The sequence below is a fragment of the Malurus melanocephalus genome, unplaced genomic scaffold, assembly GCF_030028575.1.
Source record: "Malurus melanocephalus ecotype Western Australia unplaced genomic scaffold, MMel_1.1 scaffold_101, whole genome shotgun sequence".
Classification (NCBI taxonomy): Eukaryota; Metazoa; Chordata; class Aves; order Passeriformes; family Maluridae; genus Malurus; species Malurus melanocephalus.
Window position 1 is genome coordinate 497,497 of NW_026623333.1, and position 17,335 is coordinate 514,831.

The 17,335-nt window shown below is 37.7% G+C and overlaps 1 protein-coding gene across 1 annotated transcript in view; it reads right to left on the reverse strand.

Annotated features, from left to right (window-relative positions):
* MACROD2 (mono-ADP ribosylhydrolase 2) overlaps window positions 1–17,335 on the reverse strand; it is an 809,981-nt gene that overhangs the window by 55,809 nt on the left and 736,837 nt on the right. Inside the window, 2 exon segments of the mRNA XM_057369011.1 lie at window positions 4,617–4,658; window positions 16,546–16,627. Coding sequence (XP_057224994.1) covers window positions 4,617–4,658; window positions 16,546–16,627 — 124 coding nt within the window.

Sequence of the window (17,335 nt, forward strand, 5' to 3'; positions counted from 1 at the left end):
TCATCAAAGACTTGGGTCTGCTAAGAGCCATAAATGTTCCTCTTTTATCTTCTACCCTTCCACAGTTACAYATATCTGGAATGAAAATGCTGACAATTTCCAAACAGGGGGTATGAAATTGGTTAGGATGTGAAAAGGGAGCTTGCAGGCTCAAGGGAGGGTTGGACTCAAAGATCCTTGTTGGATAGTTAGACTCAAAGGTCCCTTGAATTCAGGAYATTCTAAGAATATTGTGTTCATTCAAGAGACAAAAAGGAAGCGAATCATTGGTTTTGCATAGAGCCCAGTGAACAAAGAAACATCCTCTGCCCACCATCTTGGAAAACTGGTTACTCTACCATATTTATGCCCAATAAAACCCAGAAGAGTCATGGATTGAGAAGATGGGAGGACAAAAATTCAAAATGTTAACAAAAATTACAAAATGGAGATCTGTATGTTAGTAATYAAATTCTATTTCACTTTCTTAATTTCAATTAAAGAGCATTATGAAAAAAATGCCAAACTGARCATTGCTCTTATACATTTCTACTAGAAGAAATTTCTGTTTCTTTCTAGAACTACATACAGCTCAGAACATGAAGAGAAGAGCCCTTAGAAATCAGTAAATAAAGCCAGTTACAGCACAGCAGAACAAACTTTGAGGCAAGGCTTGATACAGGTGGTAGATTGTCCTCAGAGCACTTAGTAGAGGACATGTCACGTGCCATGTCACCATGTTTGCTCATCTGAATTTGAAATTCAAACGCAGTATTTTGAGGAAAACAAGAGTTTTCAAGTGCTRAGATGAATTTCTTTCTGTAGTGAATAAGGCAGGAGTAATCACAAGAAAATCTGTGGGGAAAACTAAAGGCAAATAGTGCCAAATAAAGAAATTTTTCAACCCTTTAAGGGGCTCAGGAGCAATGCTGATAGAGTTCAACAAGAACTTTAATACAAAAGAGAGATHCTGAAAATAACCATACTTGTGAAGAATTTTTCCTGCCAATGCTCTCACTTTTCAGCAGATATCTCATATTCCAGAGACAGCAAAAGATTTACCATGGTCAAAATACAACTCCTAACCTTWCTGCTCTCCAGCAGTGTGTATGTCCTTTCAAACAGCCAGATATTACAGAAATTTTATCTGCAAATTTCTTTTTAAAAAGAGCAGGTTTCTGAACCTGACCAGGTGTCTAAACTGATCATATTAAAAGCTTTTCTAATTATGATCATTTGTGCAAAAAGGTTTATGAGCTTTACCACTGGGAGAAATATTTCTTCTTTATAGGCTAATTCAGAGTGTCAACAAGTCATTTAAATCTCCCAGTCTGCCTCCAAGTCAYGTATTCCCAAAATCCTTCACAACTTCCAAATTTGCCTTGTTCCAAGTGATTGCTATCTACATCTCAGGAAAAAAAGATAAATTCTCCCTTCAAAAAACAATCTCCAAGAGCAAGGGTGTGCATACAGTGGAACATGCAAAAAAAACCCCAACTGTATTTATGTATCTTGATTGTAATAGGCCTTCCTTTGTTAGTGTGAATGAGATCCTTCATCCTGCTGTTTTAGCTGGCTGTGGYTTCTAAGTAATGAATAGGTGATTAATTAGGATGCTCAGGATAGAAACAGGATAACCAGCAGGGCCTTTATTAGGAACAGCTACTTGATGGGAATGACAGTAGGGTGGCAACAGATATACAGATGAGGTCAAAAGGCTCTGGTACCTGGCAGAGACCAAAGCTGACCAGGTTGAAAGAGAATATAGATTCAGAATTGAAAGTTTTTCCTGAGTCTTTCCAATTTTTTTTTTCTTTACAGTAGTAGTAAGACAGTTGACTTATGTCAGCACTTAATAATGTCATTACACACTGCATAAGTAAATTTTCTTACCATTAGGGAAAAAAAGGGGGGGGAAAAAAAAAGGAAAAAACCCCACTCAGGAAAGACTGACTACTGAATAAACCAATCCGTGTCTCAGGTTACATAGGAAAAGATTTACAAAACAAAGCTGAGATGTAAACCTTCACAGGCCCAGACCTGCTATTAMTATATCTGCCCTTTTAACTCACACCATTCTAACAGCAACTACATGACACATGATAACCTCAAAGCATCTCAAATTAAATGGTGCCATTAATTCAGCAGCTGCTACAAGACACAGCATTAGAATAACAGACTGATGGATCTGTGAACTGAATGCCATTAGAAGAGTGGATTTAAGTGTATATCTTTAATAAGAGTGGATTATTTTTAGTTTTAAATGTTTTTCTTATCTAGTTTATCCAATATATGCAGTGATGTTACATGGTAAACTCACCAATATGATAATTTCTCCTTGTTGATTTTATAGTATTAATGTTGATATTAATGGATATTATCTAGCAGATGTAATTGAGATATTCTCTTATTTATTTTGAAGATRAATCAAAGAAAGAAAGGCCTTTCTGCATATAATGAGATACTTGCATTTCAGGATGGCAAAACCACAAAACATTATTTTTTTCATGTATCCATCACTCAATAATACACCCATTTGGTCATCTGTTATTCCTTACGCCCACTTAATTTTCTGCCTATTCCTAAAACCTAATCTGGTGTGCACTGAAGCCAATGGACAGATTTCCACTGCCTTCAGCAGACACCAAACCAGGATCAGGGTTTTTTACCCCCCTTTAATTTAAGCTAGGAGTGATTCTGAAACCTCCACCTCATCATCCTACTACATTTTTCAAACTGTGATTGGTACAGACACAAGAAGCCTATAGCTCATTTGTGTCCTTGTATTTCTCTGTGTTTTCTCTTGACCTAATCTTGGCCCTCAGAAGCACCCAGCCAAAAGGAAGCTGAGGCACAGGAATTTAGGTAAAATTTAGATTTAAATCTCTACCAAATGTCCTATACATGTCTGTAGTCTGCAACATGGGCCCTCTAGGAATCCAGCATTTCTTTTCCCCTTAATGCAAAAGAATTGGAGAAAACACCCCAAAGAGGATTGGATATGGACAGCTCAAGGAAAAAGGGTCATCAATATCAGTGCCAACTGTTGACTCCATCTGCTGCAGCCACCACTCATAAAGTCAAGTGGAATGAAGAATGATTATTCAATAAATATCTGAAAGTGGTGACTAGAAGTTATGCTTCTATTTTCCCCTTTGAACACTAAAAAGCAGATATCCTCCAAACCRATAACAATCTGAGTACAAAAATGAAAACTTTCCTCAACGTAAAAATTATATTTTGTATTTATAGTTCCAGTCAACACATCCTACAGTCATTAAAAAACTCCATATATAAATAGGATACACAAAAGATATTTAATTTTAGTGCTGTAGGTATTGATTGTTGACAGCCAAAGCACTGATTCTCAAAGTATCTGCAACTGATAAAGAAATAACCAAGGATGCATTGTCAAAAATCATAGCATCCTCGACCTGTGAGGGCAGCTCTAATCTGATCTGTGTRATACAGATATATATCTAGGAAATAGATATATCTTCCTCAGATAGAAATATCTTCCTCAGATTACTTAATTCAGACATAATTTCCCAGAGCAGCTATACAGCTTTACCCAAATTAATGAAGCTGTGAAGGATACAAGACAAAAAAGAAGAGATTGGCTATTAAGTAGATTTGCACTTCMTTTTAATACTAATTGAAAATGCTTTTTTTAAAAATCCACACCAATTTGATTGACATAATATCCACAAAAACATTAAGACAAAAAAAAAGCAAAATAATTTGACTTCTAAAAATACACCACGTGCCAAGACAAATATAAAAAATGAAATTAGAAAAGTTAGATGAATACTGCAAATTTAACTGTAGGATTTTCTTTCGCAAATTTTGTTATATGATAACGGGCTTTTTTTTCTACTTTTATGTATGTTCATACAACTATATCAATCACACTAACTATATTAAAATTACTAAAAGTTCATATCCAGTAATCTTGACACCAAAAGATAATTACAATTAGATTTAATAAAATCCATAATAAAAGCCATAAAAGAATGTGCCAATCCATCAATATAACACATCTGTGTATATCTGTGTTTTCACACCTATGCATGCACACCGTTCTTCACATATTTCTAATTTCTAAGGTAATTAAGTGGTCTCATACAGTATCATAATCCTTTTGTCTTTAGGACAATCTTGCCAATTTAAGTAGTCAACATATTGCTTCAAAAGCTTTTGCCTCTGTTTTTGGGCTCATATATTTAAGAGTTTGTGGAAAAGTTAATCTCCTGTTTTCCTTGCAAACAAATCACTGCCACTATTCAGAATGGCAAATGACTGAAGAAATGCTCTATTCACTTTTTTTTTTTTACAAAGAGACTGAAGAATTGTTATTTCCCCTTCATGTTTAAGTAGCTATTGATTAAAAGCAATGAAGTATTGCCCAGAGGCTCATAAGAGATGATGACAGTAAAAAAGTGGTCTTGGCCAAATCTTACCATGCACTATTTATTATCAGGGWTGGTTCACCCTAAGCAGAGATGGCTGTTGTAATAAGGGAATTAATGATTAGCATTGCTTATCTCGACCAAGGCAATTAATTTATAGAATTTTTTCAGTTTGGGTTTATGCTTTATTGAACTAATATATTTTAGCATAAAATAATCTTTACTCACCTCTCTCTTCACTCAGCTGACCCCCTTCTTCATTAGCATCATCTGTCAAAAAAAAATTAAAGAAAGTAAAAGGTTACCAGGAATACCAGCAAACATCTAAAATGAAATATTCCATGTTTCAAATTGCCCTCCTCCTGTTTAGCATTTTGCTGTGAAATCTGGAGCTGGATGGGAAAGGTTTTGATAYTGGTTACTACTAGACACAGGAAATGCAGGGAATAAAGACAGGGAATAAAACTGCATGATTTAGAAAATTCTGGAAATTAAGACAGGTAAAACATGAAATTCCATTCTCTTTCCTGCAGAGCTTTTACTTTATTTGACAATTTTAGTTTGCTTTGTTTCTCTGGAACAATTTGCTATACCAAGAAGAGAACTAGCTACCCAGAAGTCATATCACATAAGGAAGTTACTAAAAATTTGTSAAACAGGCAAATTGGTTTAAGAGCAAAATTAGGTGCTGCTCTCATCAAGATTTAGAGCCTGAAACTTTATTCTAAGCAGCATGYGAGCAGAAAAATTGGTTAATAATAGAGGCCTTCACTGGGAATTATAATTCATTCTAAACATTAAAGTCATGAGTGTGAGAATTTTCGTGCTTCTGAATCTTCAGCACATGGATCTGTATCCATCCTTCTCCCCTTTCCATCTCATTCAGACATGATCTGGAGGGCAGAACTTTCAGAAGGTATTAAACAACAGTAGATTACATTTCTCTTGAGTACACTTTAGTCTGGCCCAAAGGACTGCATGTTTTACTTCCTTTTTCCATATTCTTCAAACAGTTGTTTTGGAGGTGAAAAAGGCACATAAGCCTCTCYTGTACAAATATAAATTTGTACACACAACCTTAAGAAGCTTTGACAAGTAATTTTTAAGATGAAAATGAAGAATCCGGTTAAAGTCCATGGGAATTCTCTCATTGGCTTCAACAGAGTCAGGATTTTCAATTGGAGTTTTACTATTCTTCAACAAACTGCTCAGAGAACGTTTGATTAACAGAGAGATTATTAATTATTCAGTTTCCAATAACATGTTCTTTCCATGGAAGCATTTATAATRAAACCAGCATGATAAAATTTCCAATAAATCTAAGACTTGACACTAAATCAGCAGAATATAATATCTTAACATACATATATCACCTGGTCTTCTGTGGAAGTTCTTAATTATAGTTCTGTAAGTGACTTGGAATATGAAATTCCCAAAGCAACAGAATAGCTTCTAAGCTTGTGATAATAGACATAGACAAGAAATCTGATGTTATTAAAAAGTAGGCAAGTCATTATGCAATATAATTATGAAGAGGCAAAGACTGCTTTTGTGAACTAATTGTGAATTAAAGGCTGGGTGGTTTTCTTTTTTCTTTTTCTGGGAAAAGGAACCTAAGGCTTGCTGAAAGGCAGTGAAGCCTCCACATCGTTTCTGAAAATGGAAGTTGGTCTCCCAATCACTTGCTGAGGTGATCTCTGAGTCAYTGTGGTGCCTTTGAAAAATTTACCCCAATCTAGATATGAATCTGTGTTTCACTTTATTTGACAGCAATCCCCAGCCACTTCATGTGTCTGTAATTATTATTCTCACACTAYTAATCCATCTGGTGGAAGCGTTTCCCTGTTAAATATAAAACATTCCCTTTCACTGACCTTGGTATGGCTGACTGAAGTGATAAACACCATGTTTACCTGACAGAGCTCTATGCCAAAACCAATTATTTGAGACAAAAAMCAGTGGTTTAGAAGTCTATAGCCAAAATGCATTCAATTACCCCGTGGAAAAAAAAGGTATTAAGGACAGTTTCTTGGTCACTGGTTGTGAAGAAGTAAARATGTTTTTTTACTGAAGCTCTACGTGACTAATAGAAAGTTAAAATCAGTGCCAAGATTACCATAACTTAGATTTGTTAGATTTTGMTATCTAGTTTTGTTTAGTGAGTTTTTGTTCCTTTTAAAAATTTTCCCTATGTTATTTTCTTACTCCAYCTAGAAGAAGCCTTTGAAAGACTTGTTTTGGTTTGAAATATGCACCACAGAGAGTCAATCCCAAAGCAAAACTCGACACAGCCACAGAATAACATGAGTGAATCATTGACAGCAGGAAACACTTCCTCAAAGACATGTTGTCAATATTTCTTGTCCAAACTCCTGCACTGGAAAGACCAAAGGTGAGATCCTCTGTACTTCTCACCCTCACTTGAGAGTGGTTGGAAAATAATTGACTAGCAAAACGTGCTCTAGTATGTGCACACATCTACCCACACTCAGTTATTCCTCTGGCTGGAGAAGCAGAATAATGACCTTTCACATGGCTTCCCCATTAGAGCTCTGATTTTGGGAAGTTCTACCAAGATGACCTTGCTAGAAAAGGAATGACTGACCTTGCAATCTGGAGTGAGAGGAAAGCTGACAGTGACTACCAGAAAGGGTCAGCCATCCCCAAGAAAAATCACCTTTAGAAGGCTTAGGATACAAGAAAACCTTCTAATCTAAAATGTGTCATATGGGTCACAGTGCAAAATTTTCCAGTTTATAAATTGAGTTACAGTACACAAAATTAAGGTGTTAGATGGATGATGTGTGGAGAACAGTTTCCACTCGAGTACAAAACAATTTACAGTTGGAAGACAACCTATGATTGAAAGTYTCCCTCGAACTCCTAGGCTCCCCGGGGTAACTATATCTCTAAAGATCAGAGAGTTTTATATTTGGGAGCAAGCTGCTGAGAGCACAGCCCTTTGTGTAAACCACACGAGCCACACATGATCTGGTGGGGTCCTGTACCAAGTGATGCCTGAGGCTCTTTCACTGCCTTGTTATCTGACAAGTTTGGAAAATGGAATAATTACATCATATCTGCTCTTACTGACACTGCAGAAGGGAATGCTGCCTTCTGTCAGATGCTTTTGTTTTTGCTTTTTGCCTTRCTGCTCAGGTTGTTTCCCTGTCTCCCTAGTTGTGGCATACAAGCAAACACATGGCTTAATGGCTAAAACCATCAATCTGTGTTGAAGATTTATGTTAGGTACAGAGAGGTGAAAGGCTCTAAACACYGCTGCTAATCCCCAAAGCCATTAAACCACCTCCTCCTTGTTGCTCACACTTCCATTTGCATTCTCCTTCATGTTAGCATGCAGAGAGCCAGCGCTGCACAAACATTTTTTATTTTTAACTGTGTGTTCTTTAAAAAGCTCTTAAATGAGASGCAGCTCCGTGCTGCAGGAGGCTGCTGCTGCTTCATCTGTGTTCAGGTCCTGCATCCTGGGCTGTCACCACCCTCCAAGAGCACTGCATGATGCTGGCTCCTCCCTGACCCTCTTCTAACCTTTCCTAGTCACATCCTTCAAGATTTTTATCTTCTCACAGCATTTTCTGCAGCTCCTTATTTCCAGATGTTTCCCTAYATCCAGTCAACCTACATGTCTCAGCCTGCTCCTCCTCTGCAGCTTATATGAACACGCCATGGCAAACAGAGCARTGAGATGAGCAGAGTTGTACAGGAGGCAGAAATGACAAATTGGTGATCATACTGTTGATGTCTTAAAATAAAAACCCAAACCAAAATAAAACCCCCAAAATTTCAGCACTAAGATCTGCAGCCATCCTCTTGAACTTATTTGCTGTGCAAAAATAGGGGTCTGGCCCAAAAAGTTCCTACTAGCAAGCATTTCCCTAGTATGTATTCCATGATCTGCTCAGTTTCCACTGGGATAACAGAGGAGAAGCAGCACAGTCTCACACTTTGAGGAAAATGGATCCCATTTTGGATCAGTCTTGAAAAACTATTTTTGTCTAGTCCTTGAGCAGCCAGTAATGTGAGTCAGGGTACCTGCCTGATGCAAACCATCCAAAGCATGATATCAGGTTTCCAGCACCTGAAAAGACCAAGAATGTTCTCACTCTCCATACTGCTCTCTCCCACATCTGCCTTTCCAAAATTTTAACCCAAAACCTCAACCACCCAACTGCATGATCACCTTCACAGCCTTAGGGAGATTTATAATCATATCTCATATCTATTTACAATCCCTAGTAACTGAAAATCACTTCTTTTGGTAGCTTACAACCACTGCTGATACCCAAAAGGACACAAGAGTGTACAAGGCTTTATGTCCACCTCAGCAAAAGAGTCAATGCTGTAGCACAGTGAGCCACACAAGAAAGTTTCTTGAAGCCTAARTGTACATGAGGTTTGCAATAACCCATGATTCTCACAAAGCTCTTTTGGTTGTTTTGATTCCTCTAACTCAGTTATCCACTGGGGAAATAAGAGATGTAAGATGTAAGATGTAAGAGAAAATAGCACCAAAAAAAACGCAGTATTTTCTTTGAGGAAAAGCAGGTTTGGAAATCTCTGGTAGATGAGATCAACTAAAACAGGCCTGACTCTTTTCTCCTCTCTCAGTAAACTTATAAAACTTTCCCTCATCCTCAGTGCTCCTAAAATGAAGGGAAAAAAAAAAAAAAAGAAAAAAATAAAAACAAAAAGATCCTTAACAAAGTGAATTCTTCTGCTTTGGAAGTAAAAATAGGACTTCTTTTGGTTCTGAACATTTCTATCCTTTAATCATGCAATCCTGCATACAGAGAAGCAGGCACTATATAAACCTCCACCTGATACTGAGCAAGTCGAATTAAATTTTTTAGTCTGAGTAGAAAGAAATTTCCACTGATACACTCTGTACATCAYGGCCATACTGCAGCAGTAGCACCGATTTCCTTCCTGTGTTGCTTGGTTRCACCAGTCCCACCACACCAGAGCCTCATGGAATGCAGAATGTGTTTGTGACTTTTGAAGCCATATCAAATAGAAATCCTTAGCACCAATCTCCTAAGTTAGCCACTGTTTGTTTCTTTTTGTTTTGTTTTTTTTTTTTGTCACGACATTGAGGAAACAGTGCTCACACCAGGATCAGATTGGGATTTCTAATTCCCAAATGCTTCCACCTAAAAAAAAGGAACAAGCACCTCCTTGGGCAAACAGGTATCAAGTTTTAAAAAATAACATATGCCTTATTTCCTCTCAGCCTCAAAATACTGAAAAAGGTTTTGTTCACACAAGTKCTAAATTGGATGCTAATCTAGTAGYCACAYACAAAATGGCATGYTTTGCATAYGGTGATACATTTGCAAATACAAGCTTCTAACAACATCTCTTCARTAATGTTCAGCAGAGGCAATCAAATGAGAAAAACCCAAATTTAACCACATCCTTGGAAAGAAGAAGCAGTTGAGCATATGAAGTCACTTGGGAAAATGTGCCCTGAGAGGACAGGAAGTTTTTGATGATGACATAAAATGCATTTGGAATGCTTTACATGAGATGCCACAATACCCAACAGAGCAGGAAGAAAAGATTCCTGATTACTTATGAATTCACGTAACATATTAAACAGAAAAAGCTGCTTGTTTGTTTTCTGGTGCCAGGCATCCACGTAAAGGGCTGAGTACTGAAGAGAACACCAACACACTTCCCTGTTCCAGTCTCTTTGTGAGCCTGAAGTTACACATAGTCCATGAGGATTAATAGTTGTCATTGCACTGACATGGAAACAGCCATTCTCCCAGATTTCTGGATCGATTGCAGGCTCTGTTGTCAGAGCCTGCACAAAAGGRGACAAGAAGAACATCTACAAGATGCAAAGAAGCAAAGATGAGGCTCCATTTAGCAAAGCAAAAACTCCTGACAGCAGCCCTTTTATAGGTTATGGTCCCATTGTTGATCCATGCCCTGTTCCAAGCTGTGACATTCCTGCCATCAGGAATGGGGAGGCAAATGGTTTTCCAGACCATAATGCAGACAGTATCACAAGCCTCTACCAAACCATGTTTTTAGGTGACCAATACTTGCAACTCGCAAAGTTTAGAGCAAATCTCTTTCATTAGTTGGACAGGGAATAATTCTGATGGAATCATACCAGAAAGTTTTATTATTATTCAAAAGGAAATGGAAAACTATCCTTTTTATATTTTTTTTTTTGGGGGGAGGGGGTGTAATGGAAACCCACTGCCATATTAGAAGGTGCTAGGAACCCTTTTTTGATCTGCATATCCCCTAAAATGCTGAAAACAAATATCTGAACCATCAGTGATGTGCTCTGTCCCCCAAGCATCAATCCTGAGCTGCTGCTTGATCACCCTCCTGCACTGCACTGAGAAACTGCCAAAATGGACCTAATGAATGGTAGGACTTGCACAATCTTTACCAGGGCAAATAAAGACAAAAATTCATAGAAAAATTTTGGTTTACAGTCATCTAAACACAATTAGCTTTAAGTAATCTTGAGATTTTCTGAGGTAAGTTTTTTTCAGACACATTTTGAAATGGACGGTATTTTAAATACTGTGGCTATTTTAAACTTTTGGATTGAGAACAATTTTTGCAGCATCCTATTTACACTGGAGGGTAGTTTATTAGGATCTTTGGGAGAGAAATAGAGCAAAGCCAACATCCTATTTTAGTGCATAGGCTCCTCCAGSTCCCCCAGATGGGCAGGGCTTCCTTGGAAACCATTTTGAATKAATTCTTTTAACAAGGAGCCTTGCATGAGCCATCTGAGTATRAAATCTTCCAATATAAAGACAGTTCAAAGGGATGCAGAAAGCATTTTGCACCCTCATAAAAATATCAATATGCCACAGCTTCTCCAAACCCACTGTTGCCTTCTGCCTTCCACCCTCCCAAAAAATCCTCACTTGTCTCTGTCTCAACACAAGAATCCTACAAGACTGAAAATCTGAGGGGAATATTAAATGCTGGAATGGGGTCCAGAGCATGCTGGATGGCTGTGACTGCATAAATACTGAGGGGTACATTCTCAATGGCTCAACACACAGCCCTGGAAAGGAAAGGCCATGGCACAGTCACCATCTGAAAAGCCATGCAGAATCTCCAGTGGAGAAGACAAAAGTTTCACGAGGCAAGAAAATTAGAAAGTCCTCTAAGCAACCCAGTACAAGAGCTGCATTGGAACTATGGGGTCGGGGAAGGAAGACAGCAAACAGCACCTTGCAAGCTTTGTAAGGGAAAACAGTGAAGAGAAGACGACCATGGTCTAACTGCTTCCAGTTTCACCCTGTGCATCATCTGTAAAGACAACTTGGAAAACCTGCACGGGGACAGGGAAAGCAGCTGCAACCAAAACCTTCAGCATGGCCCTTGTTGATAATCAGGAGAAAGCCAAAGGGATATCAAACTCCCCCAAATCTTACTCCCCAAGGGACATTCCTGTGGGCCCCAAGCCCCAGTTTGCACACCAGCCTGAACCAGAAGGAAAACCTTGTGACTAATGAGGCAAAATCACTGCCCAGGTGAAACCTCCCATAAAGGATCTTGGACACTTCCAGTAAACTGTTTGGCACCTCTCCACYGAGTAAAATAGAGCCCATGAAAAATATTTTGTGCAATACATTCAGGTGATGAATTACAGTAACAAATTAGCTCATGAAGGCTGCAAATGCAAATACAGAAGCTAAATTTATCAGATGAATTACCCATTTGATACTGGATTACTTGCTAAGGGCTAACTTACAGCTCCTTTGCTCATGCAGAGGGCTGTTTCAGCCCCAGTGCAGTCTGCCATAGCGAGGAGAGAGCGATACCTCTCAATACCAGTCCAGAAATTACAGCATCTGTTTATTAGTTCACTCACGTATTAGTGCAGGGATTGGCCTTTTTAATACAAAGCCCTTCATTCAGCCATTTAGACAGTTTCCAATTTGATTCCGAGCCTGGGAGATCTCTTAACAATGAATTTCCTCTGCAATTGTAATATATTTGCACATTTTATGCACAAGCAGGATGCTGTGCATCCTCCTGAAGTAATAAGTGAATTATTAGAAGGCAGTAGCTCTTATCCATATGGTTTGGGTAGGAGAAACTGTTTTCATCAGCCAGGATGAAAGCAGAAAATGCATTAAACATCATAACTTGGAACAGAGGGAAGAGAAAGTTTTCTCAAGATGAAGCAATATCTCTCTCTTTTTCCTAACACCAACTGATATGGCTCAAAAAAGACAACAAAAAAAAGGAAAAAAGAAAAAGCTCTTGGGCTCAGCATCCTTTCATTAGCTCTGAAAGGACATGAGTCCAATAGCATGCCCCTGCCATCCATCAACTGGCCTAATAAAAGTGCAAACATCCTTTCTTCAAAAATTTTTGCAATGTTTTAGCGAAGTAATTCTGTTATTCTGTTTAAATTAGCAAGAAGTAATACAACCTTGGATGATGCAGCTTCACAGGACATCCATTTTATAGCATTTTTTTTGTCTAAAGAACATTTTCAGAGAAAGTGTTTCTGCTCTCCAATCCACTGATAACACATGGTAGATTTAGAAATACTTTAAGCATTACAATTGAAGATAAACTGTTTATACTATCCGACAGTCACCATGAAAAAGCAGCATTTGCCAAAGGTCCTTACAAGATTATCTGTCTGACCTATTAAGTATCTTTGTGTACACAGAATAAAGGAGGAAAGGAAAAAAAAGTATCATTGCCTCCAGCTGGCAACTGTTTACAAATAGTCTTAATTTTTCTCCTATGTACAGAATCCTASAAGTATGTATGACTCCAAGGTAAATGCTGGCAAATCCAGCTTTTTGAGGGGGATTCTATTTTCTGGTAAGTCTTATAAATATGTATACTTAGCTAGAAAGTAAAGCCTAATGTCTAGATTCCATTTAGAGTTCTRATAGAGGAAACAACACATTCCAAGRGAAAAAATGGTCTGAGTAGCAGCTCCTTTCCTGGAAACCTCACTCATRCTATTAGTAGCAATGAATCCAGCAATGTAAGAACTACACATAAGAGCCATAACTGCAGGCAAGGGTATTTTATTTGCCTGAAAGACATTCTCTCAAGATTAAGCACAGAGAATGTTCCAGCACAGGTGAAAGGAGAATATATGTGCTATCTCATTCCACAAGGAGGTAGGACTCAATTCATAAAAAGAAAAATTCCATCACTGTTGCACTTAACATATTAAAACAGTGATGTATCTTAAGCAAATAAAGTTGGGTTTTCTACTGCTTTTTTTCCTACTAGAATATACAAAACCTTCTCAGCAAAACCCCAGATGATCAACAGAAAATTCTGCCTGGACCAGGACCCTTTACTTAACCAAACCAGGACTTTTCTGGACAACACTGGCATGAGAACTTGTGTCTGAGTTAAAGATGAGTGGTGCTTTGCTCCCCCTTGGAGSACGCTGGCTCTGGCTGAGGTTCTCTAAAGGCTGCTGAGATTGAATCAGAAATGCTGGATCAGTTACAATTGCTCTGTTACTGAATAACTTTACTACACTGCTAATACATGACATTACTTTAAAATCTGTCTCTTCCCCCTATGTATTTAAAGTTTGAAAATGACAAGGCTCTCAGCAGTTGTCTTAATATCAATATTATTACTTGACTAATTTCTTTGGCATTCCACTTGCAAAATTGGCCTAATGATATGTTCAACTAATGGAACAATTTCCCTATATCTATATTCCACTTTAATGCACTGAGGTGTAATTCTAGCTTCATTTCATTATCACTTGACTAGCTCAAGCACTTGCACGTCTTTTCGGATTTATTAATGCACTTGTTTTAAAGTAATAACTATTTATGTGTATAACTCCATGAATATATTCATCTTTCTAAGCATTTTTGTCCACATGCATTAAAACACATATATTTCATGCTGTTTCTGAATGTAAGACACACATTTAAAATGCCTTGATGTTTTTTCTCTAAGCTTAAAGCAACACCTCAGTGTCATTCTCTCTTCTGAGTGTTTAGATAGTGTTCTATCAATTTAAATTTAGGGCAAGCCTATCCTTAAAGACTKTCATTTGACTAAATTAATAGATTCACTTTAAACCAAAACAAAAGCACCAGCTTAATTTATTTCTTCCACAGTCAAAATATCAGGAATTTACTTCCAAAGGTAGACGCAGGTGCTAACTCCTTGACATAGAGCCATGTTATCTAAGTCCTCTGTGCAGAAAACCAGATGCTCTACTGCTTCCTTTTAAGGCTCTGGCTCACCAGTAGATGCCCAGTAACATTAGGCATATCAAAACCAGAATCATTAGTTATGAGAAAATTGCAGTGAGGAGTCCATGAAAATGAATCCTAAGGTATTTTAATAATCTATACCAAATTATGGATGCTGAGAACTAAACTTTCTCTGGACAGTYGTAAACTTTGGATGAATCTTTTGCCACAGCCACATATAAAAACCACTGGATTTAGAGGGTCCCTACCATGGCCATGTCTCTATGGTCACATATCAAAATCCCAATTTTAATTTGAGAAAAAAAAAAAATCACAAAACCTGTACATGCATGAGAATAAACATACTTTCAAAACTATAGCATGGCTGATCATCCACATAATGGTGGTGTGATGTAACTATATATTTTTCTGTAACATGAGACCCAGCCTCACAGGTTCTTTGTAGACAGGAGTACAACAATGCCAGGGTTTAAAAAAAGCCCGAATGAAATAAATCTTACATTTTTCTCTCTTTCTGCCTTTTGGCTTGTCATGCCACAGCTCTGAAGCATCTTCTTTTCTCTCAGACTTTCAAACCCAAGTGGGTTTTACATTTATAGAAACAATACCAGGCTTTAAACCACAATTTCAAAGGCCTTAACGATGAAAGTGAGCATTACTACTCTTTATTTGTTGACAAACTGATGCTGTATTCTTCTCTCACTTAATCTGAAGGGCAGAGACAGAGCCAGCAACAGTAGGCAGGGTACTGCCACTCTATCCTTTGGGTTGAGTATGCTGACAAAAAAATAAAATCACACAATGAATGGATTAGACATGAATGCAGCTTTTTGCAAGGCATGTTCAGTGTGGTCCAGACAAAAACATTAAGTGGTTAGACATCATTCGATGCTACCTGAATTATTCAATAGGTCTTTAAGTTTCGGCTGCCAATCATTCCAAACTGGCAATTACAAAGTCATCTACAAAAAAGCTTTGTTCTAGTGAGATGAGACAAAAATATCACTATTTCCATGCTACCAGACAAAAAGTGAGAGGAAAAAACCACTGTGAATACAGTGACAACACAGAGCTGTAAAATTATCGGGACTCTGAACACACCAAAGCTCTGCTTCCTATTACCCCAGGACCATTTCCACTAGATAGACAGCATGGGGAGTATTGGGTGATAAAACAAAATATTTTAATCTGGATCTTTTCACACATAGACTGATGTCAGCTCAAAGCAAAATAAAATGGGAGGAGTTTTAGGGTAGATAAAATCATGGAGCACAGATTTCTAATGATGTATGACAAAAATAAATCACAGGMTTATAGGAGGAGGGGGATTAACAAATTTTACTATCCACCAGGTTTCCTTAAATCTAGAAAGCAACCTCCTGCGTGAAATCCAAGATGAATGGCTAACATTTCCCAAGTGTTCCAGTGAGAGCCATCTTTCTCCCATTAATTCTTGCCCAGGGACAGCTCAAGTTTAAAGTCCTCATTCAGACACAGTTGGGCTCTAACCCCTGTGGTATCTTTTCAGACCTGAAGAAACTCGACCAGCATTTCTAATGAAAGACAAAAGCATGTACAAAGTGTATGGAAAAGCAATATACACTAGGATCTATATACATTAGTGCAAATCATTTTCTTCTTTACTCAAGAGAAACACCACCATACACAAAGTTCTGGGAAGAGATATGGATACAGCATGGAATGAAGGAATTAGCTGTACTGAGCATACAAAAGCAGTATCACAAGTAGTTTTAATGGTTCACAAATTTTAAATGTCTGCATTTGTCCAGGATCAAAGTTCCTATGTGCAGCTGGTCTTTAAAGAAAGTTCACATTTCAATATTTGGCTTTGGAAAGAAGAAAAGATGCCCACTGTCATCTTTTTGCTGCTTTCTTTTTTAAAGTCAATGGTACTTGATTACTATACCTACCTAGAGGGAAAATTTCGCCCATTTTCTTCTTGAAAATTTTGTAGTCAACCTCCAAAAACACGCAGAATATGATACGATCGACCTGTAAGAAACAAAATGATTCACTGTGAAAGGACCACAATCATCCATATTGGCAACAATAGTCAATAAAGGCAGAGAAACTGTCAAGCCAACATGCTTTTATGCTCCAGGCAAGCARGAAAACATCATAGGGCTGCATGTCTTGACTTTATTGTTCATCTGTGTTGTAATTTATGAAATAACCTTTGCAATTGCACAACTGTATTCTTTGTTAACTGCCTCCTGTTTATGCAAACTGCTCTTGAGCACAGTATAAATGACTTTTGGCATTCCAGATGAGAACTGGGAGGCAATGTTTGCTGAAAAAGTCACATGGGGACTTCTAACAAGCACACAGAAGAGTAAATGGGTAAGCAAAGAGCTCTTTTTCCAATCCTTGTCCGACAAACCTATTTGCAAACCCATTTAGYGTTTTAAAATGGCTTTAAAAGGTTTCATGTGGTTTTAATTTACATGAAACCACTTATTCTTGCTATAATACAAACAGAATGCAGCAGAAACACAAAAGCTGATTAGATGACAGGTAGCACACAGGGTAAATAAAACATTTAATATGCCATCTACTCAGGGAGGCTGAGCATATCAATGAAACCACAGCCTATAATGTATGCGCCACCCACCAATGAGTTCAAATAAATTATTTGTGAGATCACTGTATGTGAAAAGCTTTTCTGAAACAGACCAAAAAAAAAAAAAAAAAAAAAAAAAA